Here is an 18,325-nt window from a genome sequence, read left to right on the forward strand (position 1 = left end):
TTAAAGCGAAAACACAACGTGGATGTAAACGAAGTAAGTGCCGCTGAATTGAAAACTCAAAGTGTTACAAAAGTAGTAAAACCAGGTCCGCAGGGACAGTTAAAACTAACTGATGTTGTCAACAGACCAAAACTGAATGAAACTAGAAATAAAGCTATTTCGAAGGTTATTAGTGGCTACCTCGCCTATGATATGCGGCCATACTGTACCGTATAGATTCTTCTTCTTCTTCTTTTGGCTGCTCCCGATTAGGGGTCGCCACAGCGGATCTTTCGTCTCTATTGCTCCCTGTCTTCCACATCCTTCTCTACCACACCTGCCACTTTCATGTCCTCTCTCACCACATCCATGTATCTCCTCTTTGGCCTTCCTCGTTTTCGTGTGCCTGGCAGCTCCATCCTCAACATTCTCCTTCCAACATGCTCTGCATCTCTTCTCAGGATGTGCCCAGACCATCTCAGTCTCATCTCTCTTAGCTTAATTCCCAAGCTCTCCACATGTGCTGTCCATCTGATGTGCTCGTTCCTTATCCTGTCCAACCTCCCATCGCAAACCTTAACATCCTCAACTCCGCCACCTCCAGCTTTGCCTCCTGTCTCTCCATTAAGGGTATGGTCTCCAATCCATACATCACAGCTGGTCTCACTACTGTCTTATACATCTTACCTTTCACTTTTGCTGGGACTTTCCTATCACAAATGACTCCCGAAATCCTTCTCCAACTGCTCCACCATGCCTGCACTCTCTTTCTCACCTCACTATCGCAGCCCCCATTTTCCTGCACAGTTGACCCCAGGTACTTGAATTCACCAACTTTCTTTACGTCTACTCCTTGCATCTTCACTACACTCTCATCCCCATTCTCATTGATGCACATGTATTCTGTTTTGCTCCTGCTCACCTTCATTCCTCTTCATTCCAATGCATACCTCCATCTCTCCAAACCCAACTCAACCTCCTTTCCACTTTCACCACATATCACAACATCATCCGCAAACATCATGTTCCATGGTGACTCTTGCCTCACTTCGTCCGTCAAGCTATCCATCACTATGGCAAACAAGAAAGGACTCAAAGCAGATCCTTGATGGAGTCCCACCTTCACCTTGAACCATTCAGTTGTTCCAACTGCACACCTCACTGCTGTTTCACTGTTCTCATACATGTCTTGCACCACTCTAATATACTTCTCATTCACTCCACACTTTCTCATACAATACCATAACTCATCTCTCGGCACTATATCGTATGCCTTCTCCAGGTCTACAAACACACAATGTAGCTTTCTCTGTACTTCTCCATTAACATTCTTAAAGCAAAAATTGCATCCAACGTGCTCTTCCTTGGCATAAACCCGTACTGCTGTTCACAGATTGCTTCCTCTCTTCTCAATCTCGCCTCCAATACCCTTATGGTGTGGCTCATCAATTTTATTCCTCTGTAATTACTGCAGCTCTGTACCTCTCCCTTATTCTTGTATATTGGGACTAGCACACTCTTTCTCCATTCATTTGGCATTTTCTCATTCTCTAGGATCTTATTATTCTGTACCGTACAGAATGATGGGTTTAAAAACATGATAAATGTCCTTGAGCCAAGATATTCCATTCCTAGTAGGACATGTTTCAGCAAATGCTCAGGAATTCATCAGTTCAAGTTGCCAAAATATCCTTATTTTAACTTATTTTATATGTTTTGTTTTGTTTTAAGCATTTTATACTTACATATCCTGTTCCCTAGTCAGCATTTGGAAAGTTTTCATCTTTCCAGACAAATTTCAATGGGATTTTGTTAATTAAAGTTTAAAATCTGAGGTTTGTTTGTCCCTTATATTTAGTTGCAGAATCGAAATCAATCGAATCGAAGGGTCTGAGTCATGAATCAAATCGAATCGGATCGAATCGAATCGGTGTCTTAGTGGGTCGTTGCAGCCCTAGTTCTCATAGTATGTAAAAGATTAAAGTTAAGGCAAAAACCATGATACTTAAAATGTTTGTTACAACTTTATGGAAAGTTTAAGATTCATGTTAGAATTTATTCTAGTTTTGTCAGTATTTGATTTATTAGCACAATTTTTAAAAAAAGCTTCTCTGGTCTGGAAGAAGTTTGTATGATTTGACACGTCCTCTGAAGTTCTTGTGTATATTTCAAGGGTTTTTTTGGTTTTGTTTTGTTTTCAAGGGCATAGCCTGCATGATGTGTAGTAGTGTCGGTTATTGCATATCGGATTTTGCAAGCCATCTCTGTTAAACAGCATGGCCCAGTGTGTAGGCACATTGTCTGGACTAACGGTCATGATCTCACCATGTGTCCTGTGTCTCTGTGTTAATGAAGAAACCTCCATATTCCCAACATCCATGTGTGCAAGAATGCGTTATTATTATAAGTAATACTCATGCTTCAGTTACTCGAGATTTAAAACTCTCTTAAATAATATGTAACACTTTCTAAATTTTCCCTGAAGGATAAATAACATGCAGTATACGATATCCATGTATGAAATAATTACTATTAAAAGAATAACATACAGCATATTGTATGTCTGTAAACAACAATGGCAATAATTTTTAATATAGTGTCCGTGTCCTTTTATAATTAAGTCTAGAACTTAATTAATATTTCTCTTTCATGACCACGAAGTTATTTATTCTGACATTATGGGCTGGATTCAGAGTTGAAATAAGTGCATAGAGTGAGGATTTAATACAGAAATTGCACACATCAGTATTCAGACCTCGGACATAATCATGGTCTTGAGCGAAATTCAAAGAAGCGTATCTCAGTTCCACATGATTCTGAACTTAAAGGAACAGTCCACCGTACTTCCATAATGAAATATGCTCTTATCTGAATTGAGACGAGCTGCTCCGTACCTCTCCGAGCTTTGCGCGACCTCCCAGTCAGTCAGACGCAGTCAGACGCGCTGTCACTCCTGTTAGCAATGTAGCTAGGCTCAGTATGGCCAACGGTATTTTTTGGGGCTGTAGTTAGATGCGACCAAACTCTTCTGTGTTTTTCCTGTTTACATAGGTTTATATGAGTAGTGATATGAAACAAGTTCAGTTACACAAATTGAAATGTAGCGATTTTCTATGCTATGGAAAGTCCGTACTATAATGACAGGCGTACTAACACCTTCTGCGCGCTTCGGCAGCGCATTGATACGGAGCTCAGATAGCAATGCGCTGCCGAACCGCGCAGAAGATGTTAGTACACCTGCCATTATAGTGCGGACTTTCCATAGCATAGAAAATCGCTATGTTTCAATTTGTGTAACTGAACTTGTTTCATATCACTGGTCATATAAACCTATGTAAACAGGAAAAACGCGGAAGAGTTTGGTCGCATCTAACTACAGCCCCAAAAAATACCATTGGCCATGCTGAGCCTAGCTACATTGCTAACAGGAGTGACAGCGCGTCTGACTGCGTCTGACTGACTGGGAGGTCGCGCAAAGCTCGGAGAGGTACGGAGCAGCTCGTCTCAATTCAGATAAGAGCATATTTCATTATGGAAGTACGGTGGACTGTTCCTTTAAAGCCTTGCGTATTAGCAGCTCGAGTGAGGAACAGTATAAAGTCCTGAAACACTGTCTGACACAAAACCGCACTATTTCACACTGAAATTCACGTTCTGATTTGAAAATACACTCCAGAAAAACTATACAATGCCATTTGAAGCCGATACTAATTACACAAATATGACACTATTAATCGATTAATTATAATTGTTCATGCAAAATCCACAAAAAGTTTATTTTTATGGACTAGATTTTTTGTGAATAAAATTAGGAACAACACTGAATGCTGAGTGAGCTTATCCTTCAAACCGTGGGCATGTTTTCTTAAGAGGTGAGCGCATTAAATTAACCATAACATGTTATTAATTGACAACTCAAATTTATCCAAATAAGTCTTAATATCCCACATAAATTAATAGCTTATATCCCACACACAGTACAATTTTATTAGCTAGATTTAGAATCTCATGGCTATATTATATTATATTATATTATATTATATTATATTATATTATATTATATTATATTATATTATATTGGCTGGCGTTGAGTGGTATATCAGATATAGTCTATTCAGCTAGCATGATAGTCAAAGATGAGTTCGGTATCATGCTAGCTGAATAGACTATATCTGATATACCACGCAAAAAAGCTAGGCAATATGATTATTATTATTATTATTATACATACACATTCCTTTCGGGTGTTCAACACGTCTTTCTCTTTTAAAATTCTCTCAAAATCTTCCGTATTTAATGAAGCAAACCTGGCGGCCATGTTTGTTTACAAATTGTCACAGTCGCTCGCTAGCATGGAAGTTTTACGTCTCCGCCATGTGACATGATGTTGTCTTGACAACTATGCAATATCGTAAACCATATTCAACGCTCATTCTCCATTGGGTAGAGTGACGTAATACATGTAGAATAAGCGATAAGATAACAATACTGCATGCTATCAAACCAAATGAATGAAACCCACTAGAGGGGAATAGAGCACATGTTTTTATTCCATGGAAAAAGTGTCCTGTATGAATAATAATAATATTTATATTATTAGATTAGATTAGATAAAACTTTATTGATCCCTTTGGATGGGTTCCCTCAGGGAAATTAAGAATATACAGGGTTAATCAAAATTATGTTGACACTTAAATGGTAGAAACCATTTATTCACAAAACATACATCATATGTGCAAGATGATTTACAGGACAGTCTCAACCTGTTCGCCATCGTGTTCAACACACAAAAACCAGCAAGCAACAGTACCATTTAAAGAAAAATAAAAACAAGAACAGTAAAAATAATCCATTAGTGTTAACATAATTTTGACTAACCCTGTGTAATATAGTGTTGAAAATATATTCACCACTCAAAGATGAACGTCATATCTTCACACAACTATATATTATCTCCTCTCATTATCTGTAGCCGCTTTATCCTGTTCTACAGGGTCGCAGGCAAGCTGGAGCCTATCCCAGCTGACTACGGGCGAAAGGCAGGGTACACCCTGGACAAGTCGCCAGGTCATCACAGGGCTGACACATAGACACAGACAACCATTCACACTCACATTCACACCTACGGTCAATTTAGAGTCACCAGTTAACCTAACCTGCATGTCTTTGGACTGTGGGGGAAACCGGAGCACCCGGAGGAAACCCACGCGGACACGGGGAGAACATGCAAACTCTGCACAGAAAGGCCCTCGTCGGCCACGGGGCTCGAACCCGGACCTTCTTGCTGTGAGGCGACAGCGCTAACCACTGCACCACCGTGCCGCCCACTGTATATTCTATTCTATTCTATTCTATTCTATTCTATTATATTGGCACCTGACATTTTAATTAATCAATCAGTCAACCAATTAATTAATTAATTCATTCATTAATTAATAATAGGACGTGCTAGATCACGTGCTAGTTTATTCGCTGTTGTATAATGAGGATGGAAGCCATATTATTAAATTAAAAATTATCGTATTAATGCTTTTAATGAAAAATTCTTCTTTAGATTTTATTTTATTTTGCCCGATCTTTCGTTCGTGCTCAACGGGAACTGCTAGTTGGTGATCTAGACGCTGTTAAAAACCCATGTCACATGCTTGTACTCGAGAAAAATTTTGCAACTTTGGACACGTAAACTACACATACGTGATTTGCATCATCTGCATGGGGAGCCCAGAAAACTGACAGAAGCAGCTGCGTAACCCAAGTCTGAATATGAGTAATTTTCCCCTGCGTAAATATTGACATAAATATTAAACTTGTATCACCAACTCTGAATACAGCCCTGTGTGTGTAGTTATGCAAGACAACCATCTTTTACTTAGGTGTCTATTTGACCAGTATCCTCATTATGAAGCCTTCAAATAATAATAATAATAATAATGAACTATACTTAAAGCAGTGTTTCCTAATCCCAGTTCTGAGGAATGCTAACTCAACAAATTTTGATGTACTTTGAAAACTAATGTCTCGGAGTGTGTTAAAGTAGAACACGTGTCTTTGGCGCTGGGATTGGGAATCCTGCTTTAAAGCGGTTGCTAAAGTTTCTCAGTATATGTGATTAGACAATTGCCGATTACAGCATTAAATATTTTTACCTGTCGATTTGCTGGGATGGTTGGTTGGCATGTCCTCGTGAAGGGTTTGCAGCAACGTCTAAGTTTGTCTCTATTGTTTTGTCCCATTTTCCTCCTTCCAGAGAGTGGGAGAGTCTGTAAGTCCACTTTCTTTTTAATGTACCGTAGGCCATGTGTCTTTGGTGTAGCTGTCCTGTCTCCTTGGTTCATTACAATTTATCCTCCTCTGTGTGTGTGTGAGAGAGAGAGAGAGAGAGAGAAAGAGAGAGAGAGAGAGTTCTTTCACTGCATAAAGTCATGTAGCTAGCATGACAGAATAGCATTTTCCTTTAAGCCAAAAGAGTGCATGCTCTTCAAACCACAGCACCTGGTGTCAGTTTGAGAATATCTGAAAATTTAATTCAAACCTTACGGTCCATCATAAGACATGCAAAATAAACAGATCCTTGAGTGTGGATGGTTGAATTGACATCAGGTTGTGATGGAGAGCATGGATTTTGATTGTGTTGCGTGTGAGTTTTTCATTATAATTTGCATTAAGGTCATGTGCATATCCTGCTCTGTTCACCTGCTGTCAGTGCCATGCGCTTTAACCTCCACTAATGTGCTTTTATTTGCTGAAAGTACATTATCCTGTTTGCTTTATTTGCTTTATTTTCCTAGTTGCTATGACCCTGTAGAAGAACAATGCAATTTTTATTAAACAATTACTGTATACAGTGCATTAAGCAATCATTTTTACATCTTGTTATAATGTATGCATTTGATTTTTTTTTTTTTTACCAAAGCCCTGTAATAGAATAGTAATGTAATATTATATAAACATATAGTAACATAACTGGAATATAATAGTTATTTAAAGTCACCCAAAACCTATTTTGAAGGTATTTTCCCCTTTATTCATAATATCAATTCATAGGCATTAGATAAAATACACAAAAGTAAACCTACGCTTTTCTTGATGAGGATAAATCTACAAAGTGTCCGACACGTCAGGAACCTACACTGTTAGGGTTTTGCTGGGATTCGAACCTGGTTCGTTGGTGTGATAATCCAGCAAACCCCCACTAGGCCACCAGGGGGATGACTCAAATGCAGAGGCGTGAGGCGGAAGTAGAAAAAGAATCAAAAGGTTTATTTAAACTATATACACTATATACAGGGCAAAACAAAAGACAAAAAAAAAACCAAAGAGTAAAATCCAAAAGAAAAGCAAAGTGCAAAAATACAAAAGCTAAGAAGATCAAAAAACACAGTACAAAGGAAACTGGAGATAAACATAACAGCACAAAGACTCCGTGACAAGAGGACTGAACTCAGGGGTATAAATAGACAAACTAATTAAGGACACAGGTGAAGATAATAAGGCAATTAACACAAACACAAAACACAGGAACAGTGGCGGCCTCTAGAGGCCAAAATAAACACGACATGAAAAGGAAATAACAGCGGCCTCTAGAGGCCAAAACAGTCCTAGTCCTAACAGGACCCCCCCCTCTAGGAGCGTCTCCTGACGTTCCCAGGGCGATCCGGATGGGCCGAATGGAAGTCCCGACATAGTTCTTTATCAAGGACATCCCGAGCAGGAACCCAGCAGCGCTCCTCAGGACCATAGCCCTCCCAGTCCACCAGATATTGCAACCCGCCGCGGACCCGGCGGGAGTCAAGCAGGCGATTCACAGTGAACACAGTCTGCCCCTGGAAGATGCGGGGGGGTGGGGGGTTCCTAGGGGCAGGGGCATACGTAGACGTCAGTACGGGCCGTAACAGGGAAACATGGAAAGTGGGGTTGATCCTCAGAGTCCGGGGCAACTGGAGCCGGTAGGAGACAGGGTTCACCCTGCGCACCACCTTGAAGGGGCCAATGTAGCGAGGAGCAAGCTTGCGGTTCTCCACCCGCAGTGGAAGGTCCTTAGTGGACAGCCAAACACGCTGCCCAGGGCGGAAAGCGTGTGCAGGTCTTCTATGGCGGTTGGCCTGAGTCTGGTTGGTTCTGGAGGTCTGTATGAGGGTCTTCCTGACCTTGCTCCAGGTCTTGCGACACCGTCTCACATATTGGTTGACCGAGGGCACCCCCGCGTCCTCCTCCTGGTCCGGGAACAGAGGTGGCTGGAACCCGAATTGGCACTGGAATGGCGACAGCTTGGTGGCCGATGACTGCAGGGTGTTGTGGGCGTACTCCGCCCATGGCAGCCAGGTGCTCCACGATGTCGGGTTATCCATAGCCAGGCCTCGCAGGGTGGTTTCCAGGTCCTGGTTGAGCCTCTCCGTCTGACCATTGGACTGTGGGTGAAACCCAGAGGAGAGGCTGGCAGTGGCTCCGATGACCTTGCAGAACCCGTGCCACACTCGGGAGGAGAACTGGGGCCCTCGGTCTGAGACGATGTCCTGTGGAAGACCAAAGACTCGGAAGACATGATTAAACAAAAGTTTCGCAGTTTCAAGAGCAGAGGGGAGTTTGCACAGTGGTATGAAGCGGCAGGCCTTGGAGAATCTGTCAACTAAGACCAAAATGACCGTGTTACCTTGTGACTCAGGGAGACCCGTGATAAAGTCGACTGCCACGTGGGACCAGGGACGCCGGGGAATGGTCAGAGGATGCAGGAGACCCTGGGGACGCTGTCGTGGGTTCTTGGTTCTGGTGCAAACCTCACAGGACAGGACAAATGACCTTACTTCCTTCTCCATGTTAGGCCACCAGAAGCGTCTTTTCAGGAAGTCCAGGGTCCTCCGAGCTCCCGGGTGGGCGGTGAGAGGGGAAGAGTGACCCCACTGGAGAACCTTGGCCCGGGCTTGATGTGGGACGTACAAGAGGCCCGGTGGCCCCGTCCCAGGACCGGGGTCCTGGCGTTGGGCTCGTCGAACAGCCTCCTCAATACCCCAGCGGACAGGGGCCACAATCCGGGACACCGGGATAATAGGCCCGACTTCATTCTCCCTGTTAGTGGCAGAGAACAGCCTGGACAGTGCGTCAGGTTTGGTGTTCTTGGAGCCGGGACGGTACGAGAGGGTGAAGTCAAACCGACTGAAAAACAGGGCCCACCTAGCCTGTCGAGGGTTCAGTCTCTTGGCTTGCTGGAGGTACTCCAGGTTCTTGTGGTCAGTCCAAACCAGGAATGGATGTTGTGCTCCCTCCAGCCAGTGCCTTCACTCCTCAAGGGCCAGTTTGACCGCTAGCAGTTCTCGATCCCCCACATCGTACCGGGACTCAGCAGGACTCAGGCGGTGGGAGAAGTAAGCGCAGGGGTGCAGCTTTCCTTCCGAACGTTGAGAGAGCACCGCGCCGACACCACTGTCCGAGGCGTCCACCTCCACGATGAATGGTTGGGAGGTGTCCGGGAGAACCAGAATGGGTGCCGTGCAGAAGCGGTCCTTGAGGTCTTTGAACGCCTTTTCTGCCTGAGGAGACCAGCCATAAGATCCACCTGTCCCTTTGGTGAGGTCTGACATGGGTGCTGCCACAGAACTGAAGTTCCTGATGAACTTGCGGTAGAAGTTAGCGAATCCTAAGAACCGCTGAACCTCCTTAACGGACTTGGGAGTAGGCCAATCCCGGACGGCCAGGGTCTTGGCAGGGTCCATTTGGAGTTGGCCTGTCCGTACAATAAATCCCAGAAAGGAGACCTCGGGAACATGAAATTCGCATTTCTGGGCCTTGGCGAACAGATTGTTCTGTAGCAGCCTCTGGAGAACCTGGCGGACATGGTGGCGGTGCTCCTGCACGGTCTTGGAAAAGATAAGGATGTCGTCGAGGTAGACAAAAACGTATAGGTTAATCATGTCCCTTAAGACGTCGTTGATTAGGGCCTGAAAAACAGCTGGTGCGTTGGTGAGTCCGAAGGGCATCACCTGGTATTCGTAGTGCCCAGACGGGGTGTTAAAGGCAGTCTTCCACTCGTCTCCCTGTCGGATACGGATGAGGTGGTATGCGTTCCGTAGGTCCAACTTGGTGAAGACGGTGGCGCCTTGGAGCAGGTCGAAAGCTGTGGACATCAGCGGAAGGGGATATCGGTTGCGCACAGTGATCTTATTCAGGCCCCTGTAATCAATACATGGTCGGAGCCCCCCATCCTTCTTGCCGACAAAGAAGAAGCCGGCTCCAGCAGGTGAAGTGGAGGGTCGAATAAACCCAGAGACCAGGGCATCTTTGAGGTATTCCTCCATGGCCTTGCGTTCTGGCTGAGAGAGTGAAAACAGTCTGCCACGAGGAGGGGTAGTCCCAGGGAGCAAGTCGATGGCACAGTCGTAGGCCCGGTGCGGAGGAAGAACGGCGGCCCTGCTCTTGCTGAATACCTCCTTGAGATCCCAGTACTCTGTGGGAACTTGAGATAACTCGGTGAGATCAGGGGGCTCGGCAGGAGACACAGGAGAGCTAGAGAGCAGACAAGAGGCATGGCATGCAGGGCCCCATTCCACAACCTGGCTTGTTACCCAGTCTATGCGAGGGTTGTGGCGAGTAAGCCAAGGAAGGCCTAGAATAACTGGGAACTCAGGTGAAGGAATCAGGTGCAGGGATATTTCTTCCTTGTGACCTTGAGACTGGAGGAAAACTGGAGAAGTAACTTGGGTGACTCTTCCATCACCTAACGCTTGGCCATCGAGGGCAGACACAGACAGTGGGACTTCAAGAGGTGCAGTCGGAATATTGATGCTTTGGGCGAAGTGAATATCCATAAAGTTCCCAGCCGCCCCTGAGTCTATCAAAGCTTGACAAGAGTGGACAGACTCACCCCAGGAGATGGAGACCGGGATGTATATTCCTTGGCCAGGGAGTCCGGGAGAGAGGGTAGGCCCCGTCACAACCCTCCCTCGGCTGGACGGGGCGGTCCTTTTGCCAAGAGTTCGGGACATGATGCTCGGAAGTGACCAGGCTTGCCACAGTAGATGCAGCACTTGTCCCTCCTTCTGCGCTCCCTCTCAGATGCGGAGAGGCGAGTACGACCCACTTGCATGGGTTCTGGACAGTCACTGAAGGAGGTAGACGGTCTCCAGGTAGAGGTAGGGAGGCTGGGGGGGCTCAAGGCTTGGTGGCGTTCTCTCATCCTGTTGTCCAGACGAATAGCATGTGAGATGAGGGTTTCGAGGTCACTTGGGCATCCAATAGAGGCCAGACCGTCCTTGATGGGGTCAGACAGACCATGGTGGAAGGCTGACACCAGGGCAGTCTCGTTCCATCCACTTACTGCTGCGAGTGTTCGGAACGAGATGGCGTAATCTGCGACGCTTCCTCCTTGCCGGATGGACATGAGCTTTCGGGCTGCGTCGGTACTGATGTCTGCCTGATCGAAGACCCGAAGCATCTCTTCAGAAAACAGCTGGAAATCAAAGCACTCAGGTCCCTGTCTTTGCCAGATAGCAGTAGCCCAGGCTCGCGCCTTACCAGCTAATAAGGTGATCACAAAGGCAATCTTGCGGCGATCCGTAGTGTAGGTGGTAGGCTGAAGCTCAAAGGTGAGTTGACACTGGGTAAGGAACTCTCGGCACTCACTGTGCTTGCCGTCATACCTCTGTGGTGCAGGAAGGCTGGGTTCGCGAGGTGAAGAAGGCAGCATTGCAGGAGGCACTGGAGCAGGAGTGGGAGCTGGATCAGGAGCAGGAACTGGATCAGGAGCAGGAGATGCAGGCAGAGATGTCAGCTGTGCCAGGGTTTTCCCAATTTGCTGAAGCAGTTCCTCGTGGCGAGCGAGGGCCTCACGTTGGCTGGTGAGCGTACGTCCATGAGCGTCCATGGTCGCTCCGAAGCGTGTCAAAGCTGCCATAATTCCCTGAAGGTTGGCCGGGTAGACAGTTGAAGCAGCCTCTGCTGAGTCGGTCATGACGGAGTCTTTCTGTTAGGGTTTTGCTGGGATTCGAACCTGGTTCGTTGGTGTGATAATCCAGCAAACCCCCACTAGGCCACCAGGGGGATGACTCAAATGCAGAGGCGTGAGGCAGAAGTAGAAAAAGAATCAAAAGGTTTATTTAAACTATATACACTATATACAGGGCAAAACAAAAGACAAAAAAAAAACCAAAGAGTAAAATCCAAAAGAAAAGCAAAGTGCAAAAATACAAAAGCTAAGAAGATCAAAAAACACAGTACAAAGGAAACTGGAGATAAACATAACAGCACAAAGACTCCGTGACAAGAGGACTGAACTCAGGGGTATAAATAGACAAACTAATTAAGGACACAGGTGAAGATAATAAGGCAATTAACACAAACACAAAACACAGGAACAGTGGCGGCCTCTAGAGGCCAAAATAAACACGACATGAAAAGGAAATAACAGCGGCCTCTAGAGGCCAAAACAGTCCTAGTCCTAACATACACGTAATGGAATGTATTTTGTATTTGTTATTTACAACCTTGCCATACCATTAACACCACTGACAGGTGAAGAAGTGAATAACATTGATGATCTCATGACAATGGCACCTGTCGAGGGGTGGGATATATTCGGCAGCAAGAGAACAGTCAGTTCTCGAAGTTGATTTCTTGGAAGCAGGAAAAATGGGCAAGCGAATGGATTTAGTGACTTTGACAAGGACCAAATTGTGATGGCTAGATGATTGCGTTTGAGCATCTCCAAAATGGGTGTCAGCATGAAATTTTTCAGCAGTTTGTGCTACAATAGCTCTTCTGTGTGACTGGACCGTATAGCCTTTGTGCCCCATGCGAATCAATGAGCCTTCGGCACCCATGACCCTGTCGCTGGTTCACCCTTCCTTGGACCACTTTTGGTAGGTACTAACCACTGCATACCGGGAACACCCCACAAGATGTGCCATTTTGGAGATGCTCAGACCCAGTCATCTCGCCATCACATTTTGGCCCTTGTCAAAGTCGCTCAGATCCTTACGCTTGCCCATTTTTCCTGCTTCCAACACATCAACTTCAAGAACTGACTGTTCTCTTGCTGCCTAATATATCCCACCCCTTGACAGGTGCCATTGTAATGAGATAATCAATGTTATTCACTTCTTCAGTGGTCATAATGTTATGGCTGATCGGTGTGTGTGCTGCATGTGCACTCTTCCACTCTACTCATTTTCTCAGCTTCTGAATTGTGTTTTACCAGATTTTCGTGCAACATATTCAGATTGACAAATTTGCGATGCATAGTCTCATTGGTCCCTGACTTTTTGGACTTTCTGTAGATTCTGTGAATATGCTAAATTAAACACAACCAGTCCTACATGCACTTAAAACTGGTGGTGATTTGCATATATTTGCATATTGGCATATAATTGTGCATTATTTATTGATATTTTAATGCTTGCCTGCTCAGTAAATTCAGATTGTCCAGTTAGATTTCAGATCTTCCCCATTTCACAGAAGAAAACTGCTGCAGTGATATTCTGAACACTTTGGACCAATTTACACATTGAAATGAATTCAATAATAAAGATTTAATCAGGTTTAGGGTGACTTTAGTGTGATTTCTTTCCCTTATGATACTTTAAAAACAATTAATCCTCATATAATCTTGGCATTGTAATTGTCTTATGTGTATTTTGGACCATAGAATAACCCTGTCAGTACAGCACTACAGTACTGTACAAAAGTCTTAGGCACCCTAGATCTTTTTTTTTTTTAGTACATACAGATTTTTATTTTATTAATTATGTATTTTACTTCGACGTTATCGAGTCAGTACAAAACCATTTTCAATTTCCAAACATTAGTTCTCCAGCACAAAATTAAATGTTACAGAAAAAGAAAGTTTGTATCTGAGCAGCATATTACAGTGGAGCTTGGAAGTTTGTGAACCCTTTAGAATTTTCTATATTTCTGCATAAATATGACCTAAAACATCATCAGATTTTCACACAAGTCCTAAAAGTAGATAAAGAGAACCCAGTTAAACAAATGAGACAAAAAAATTATACTTGGTCATTTATTTATTGAGGAAAATGATCCAATATTACATATCTGTGAGTGACAAAAGTATGTGAACCTCTAGGATTAGCAGTTAATTTGAAGATGAAATTAGAGTCAGGTGTTTTCAATCAATGGGATGACAATCAGGTGTGAGTGGGCACCCTGTTTTATTTAAAGAACAGGGATCTATCAAAGTTTGATCTTCACAACACATGTTTGTGGAAGTGTATCATGGCACGAACAAAGGAGATTTCTGAGGATCTCAGAAAAAGCGTTGTTGATGCTCATCAGGCTAGAAAAGGTTACAAAACCATCTCTAAAGAGTTTGGACTCCACCAATCCACAGTCAGACAAATTGTGCACAAATGGAGGAACTTCAAGACCACTGTTACCCTCCCCAGGAGTGGTTGACCAACAAAGATCACTCCAAGAGCAAGGTGTGTAATAGTCGGCGAGGTCACAAAGGACCCCAGGGTAACTTCTAAGCAACTGAAGGCCTCTCTCACATTGGCTAATGTTAATGTTCATGAGTCCACCATCAAGAGAACACTGAACAATAATGGTGTGCATGGCAGGGTTGCAAGGAGAAAGCCACTGCTCTCCAAAAAGAACATTACTGCTCATCTGCAGTTTGCTAAAGATCACGTGGACAAGCCAGAAGGCTACTGGAAAAATGTTTTGTAGACAGATGAGACCAAGATAGAACTTTTTGGTTTAAATGAGAAGTGTTATGTTTGGAGAAAGGAAAACACTGCATTCCAGCAGTCACATGCACACTTCAAGCACAGTGAAATTCATCCTCTGCATTTAACCCATCTGAAGCAGTGAACACACACACACACACTCAGAGCAGTGGGCAGCCACACCAGAGCGCCCGGGGAGCAGTCAGGGGTCAAGAACCTTATCCCATCTGTGAAACATGGTGGTGGTAGTATCATGGTTTGGGCCTGTTTTGCTGCATCTGCCATCATTGATGGAACAATGAATTCTGAATTATACCAGTGAATTCTAAAGGAAAATGTCAGGACATCTGTCCATGAACTGACTCTCAAGAGAAGGTGGGTCATACAGCAAGACAACGACCCTAAGCACACAAGTCGTTCTACCAAAGAATGGTTAAAGAAGAATAAAGTTAATGTTTTGGAATGGCCAAGTCAAAGTCCTGACCTTAATCCAATTGAAATGTTGTGGAAGGACCTGAAGCAAGCAGTTCATGTGAGGAAACACACCAACATCCCAGAGTTGAAGCTGTTCTGTACGGAGGAATGGACTAAAATTCCTCCAAGCCGGCGTGCAGGACTGATCAACAGTTACTGGAAATGTTTAGTTACAGTTATTGCTGCACAAGGGGGTCACACCAGATACTGAAAGCAAAGGTTCACATACTTTTGCCACTCACAGATATGTAATATTGGATCATTTTCCTCAATAAATAAATGACCAAGTATAATTTTTTTGTCTCATTTGTTTAACTGGGTTCTCTTTATCTACTTTTAGGACTTGTGTGAAAATCTGATGATGTTTTCGGTCATATTTATGCAGAAATATAGAAAATTCTAAAGGGTTCACAAACTTTCAAGCACCACTGTACATAAGAGAGCATTTTTCAGATTAAAAAAAAGAAAACATAATGAAGGCTGCTGGGTTTTGGTGCAAAATTAAGAAGCACGTGTGAGAGTCAAAGTGTCCAGAAGAACTGTAGCTGGTTCTGTAAGATGCTCAGTAAAACCTACAGCTCATTTCCTTATAAAACTGCACTCATTGGACCTGAGACTGCTATTTTTTTTTTAAAGCAAAGGGTCGTCTCACACCAAATATGGACTTTGTTTCATTTATTATGGCTTACTGCTGTTTATAGCATTTTTTTAATATAGAAGTGTTTAATTTCATTATTTCTGAAGGAATCTTTGCTCTACAGTATATCTTTGCATGTGCCTAAGACTTTTGCACAGTTTTGTACAGGATGATATATTGGTCATTGTAATTGAATGCGAGATTTAAACCACAGGACTCAACACAGGGACATTTCAGTATATTTTTAATCATTTAATTGATACATAAATTATACCAACTAATTATAGCACTACATTCTATGACTATAAGCTCAGACTTGTGTCTGTGCTGTTGGAACTGCCAGCTAGGGCCTTGATCATCTATTACTTTGAAGTATTAAGTGTCCTTAATTCACTTTGTCCCTGTATTTGGTATCTATGGTTTATCACCTATTCTTTGAGGCTTTCAGACATCAGTCCCTTGAAATTTACTCCTCCTCTATACACTTTTGGAAAACAGCAACCAGTCGAATGTGAGGCGCATGCACACGGCCGTGAAGCTGAACGAAGTGGTGCTGTCCAAGTCGCATGACGCTCAGCTGGTCCTCCTCAACATGCCTGGACCACCCAGGAACCGTGACGGAGATGAAAACTGTATCCTTATCGAATTTTATAAGTGTCTAAGCCACTATCATACTTGTAGCTGTTTGATGAGTTTCACATAATCCTTTGCTGTCCCCCTGCTGCCTTTTACACGAGTGTTGTTGTAGAAGTCACACTCTGAGATTTTATTTTTACATTTCTGGTACTGCCGATCTAAACTCAAATAATTTTACAATTTTTGTCTGTGACAGTAAATATGGGCTGAAAATTGTATAGTGTAGAGACAGCTTTAGCTAACAAGGTGTACACTGGAGATCAAAATTAGAGAACAACTTATAAAAACTTGAATAATTTTGAAATAATACCATCTTCACTGCTCAACAGTTAAATGACATTTTATTGTGTCCATATCATGGTTCAACAACATTTTTTTCACAAAATGACTAAAGGCATTTCACAAAAAAAAAAAATATTTTTCAGAAAACGCACTGATCAAAATTAGAGAACACACTGATCAAAATTAGAGAACAACAATCTGGAACAAAAATCTGAAGGTTACAACAGTCAGCAATTAGTAAGAAGTGTACAGGCCTCTGCTGTGAATGACTTCAGCACATCTGCGGCCACAGGATAGCACTAGTCTCTCACACTGCTCTGGTGTGATTTTGGTCCATTCTTCTTCCAGCCTCCTCCACAGTTCGGTGATTGTAGAGGGTTTCTTGACCATAACTTTGTCACCAAGGATTTTCCAGAGGTTCTCTATTGGGTTGAGATCAGGACTCTGGGCAGGCCATGCCATTAATTCAATGTTTTCACCTTCAAGGAAATTCTTTACCCGTTTTGCTGTGTGACATGGAGCATTGTCCTGCATAAAGACTGCAGGCTGATTGGGCGATGAACGCAAGTAAGGAACCATGTGCTGTTGAAGAAGGTTCTGATACACATTTGCATTCACTCGGCCATGTAGCTGTACAAGAGGCCCAACTCCCGCAGCAGAAAACATGCCCCAAACCATGACACTTCCTCCTCCACCTTTCACTGACTTCTTTACACACTTTGGGTTTAGTCTTTCTCCAATGTGTCGCCGAACATAATGCTTCCCATCAGACCCAAATAAATTAAATTTGCTTTCATCACTGAAGTGAACCCTGGACCAGTTCTCCTCTGTCCACACAACATGCTCCTCAGCAAAGCTCAGTCTAGCTTTTTGATTTTTTTTGCTAATGAGAGGTTTGGTCACTGCAGTGTGGGCCTTCAGTCCAAATGCTCTTAAACGGCGAGCCACTGTATGGCGAGACAGATCCTTACCATGTTCAGCACTGAACTGGCGAGCAATTCCACCTGCAGTATGGAAACGATTACCCATTGACATCCTTCGCAGTGACCTGTCCTCTCTTGCATTTGTCTTCCGTGGACGACCAGCCTTCTTGGGCGACTTGAATGAGTTTGTAGTTTTGTAAAGATTCAATATTCTTGAAATCACAGATTTGGAACGATCAACTTGTCTTGCTATGGCTGATAGGGTCATCCCTTTGGTCTTCATCTGGACAACCTGCTGCCGGAGGCTTTCAGTCACTTTAGAACGACCCACCATCTTGCAAAGTCAATGAAACTGGCAGTTAGAATGCCACTTAAATAGGGGTTGACTGATAATCAAGGAAATTAGCACCATGTGCTAGATTAGCACCATTAAGTGGGAGGCACCTGAAAGTGTTCTCTAATTTTGATCAGTGCATTTTTTGCAAAATGCAGGTTTTTTGTTGAAATGCGTTATCCATTTTGTGAAAAAGTGTTGTTGTAGCATGGTATAGACACAACAAAATGTCCTTAAACTGTTGAGCAGTGAAGATGGTATTATTTCAAAATTATTCAAGTTTTTATAAGTTGTTCTCTAATTTTGATCTCCAGTGTACATATACAGTATACACACACACACTCTATGAAATATATTGGGATAGATAGATAGATAGATAGATAGATAG

The 18,325-nt window shown here is 43.4% G+C and overlaps 1 protein-coding gene across 4 annotated transcripts in view; it reads left to right on the forward strand.

The window, feature by feature from the left end:
- Positions 1–18,325, forward strand: part of slc12a7b (solute carrier family 12 member 7b) — a 150,547-nt gene that overhangs the window by 125,124 nt on the left and 7,098 nt on the right. For 2 of the 4 annotated variants that reach the window (XM_060922449.1, XM_060922451.1), the window contains 2 exons: positions 6,227–6,241; positions 16,261–16,394. In XM_060922449.1, coding sequence (XP_060778432.1) covers positions 6,227–6,241; positions 16,261–16,394 — 149 coding nt within the window. The remainder of the gene's footprint in view (positions 1–6,226; positions 6,242–16,260; positions 16,395–18,325) is intronic. The other 2 variants (XM_060922450.1, XM_060922452.1) reach the window with 1 other exon arrangement.

The sequence above is a fragment of the Neoarius graeffei genome, chromosome 5 (assembly GCF_027579695.1).
Source record: "Neoarius graeffei isolate fNeoGra1 chromosome 5, fNeoGra1.pri, whole genome shotgun sequence".
NCBI lineage: Eukaryota > Metazoa > Chordata > Actinopteri > Siluriformes > Ariidae > Neoarius > Neoarius graeffei.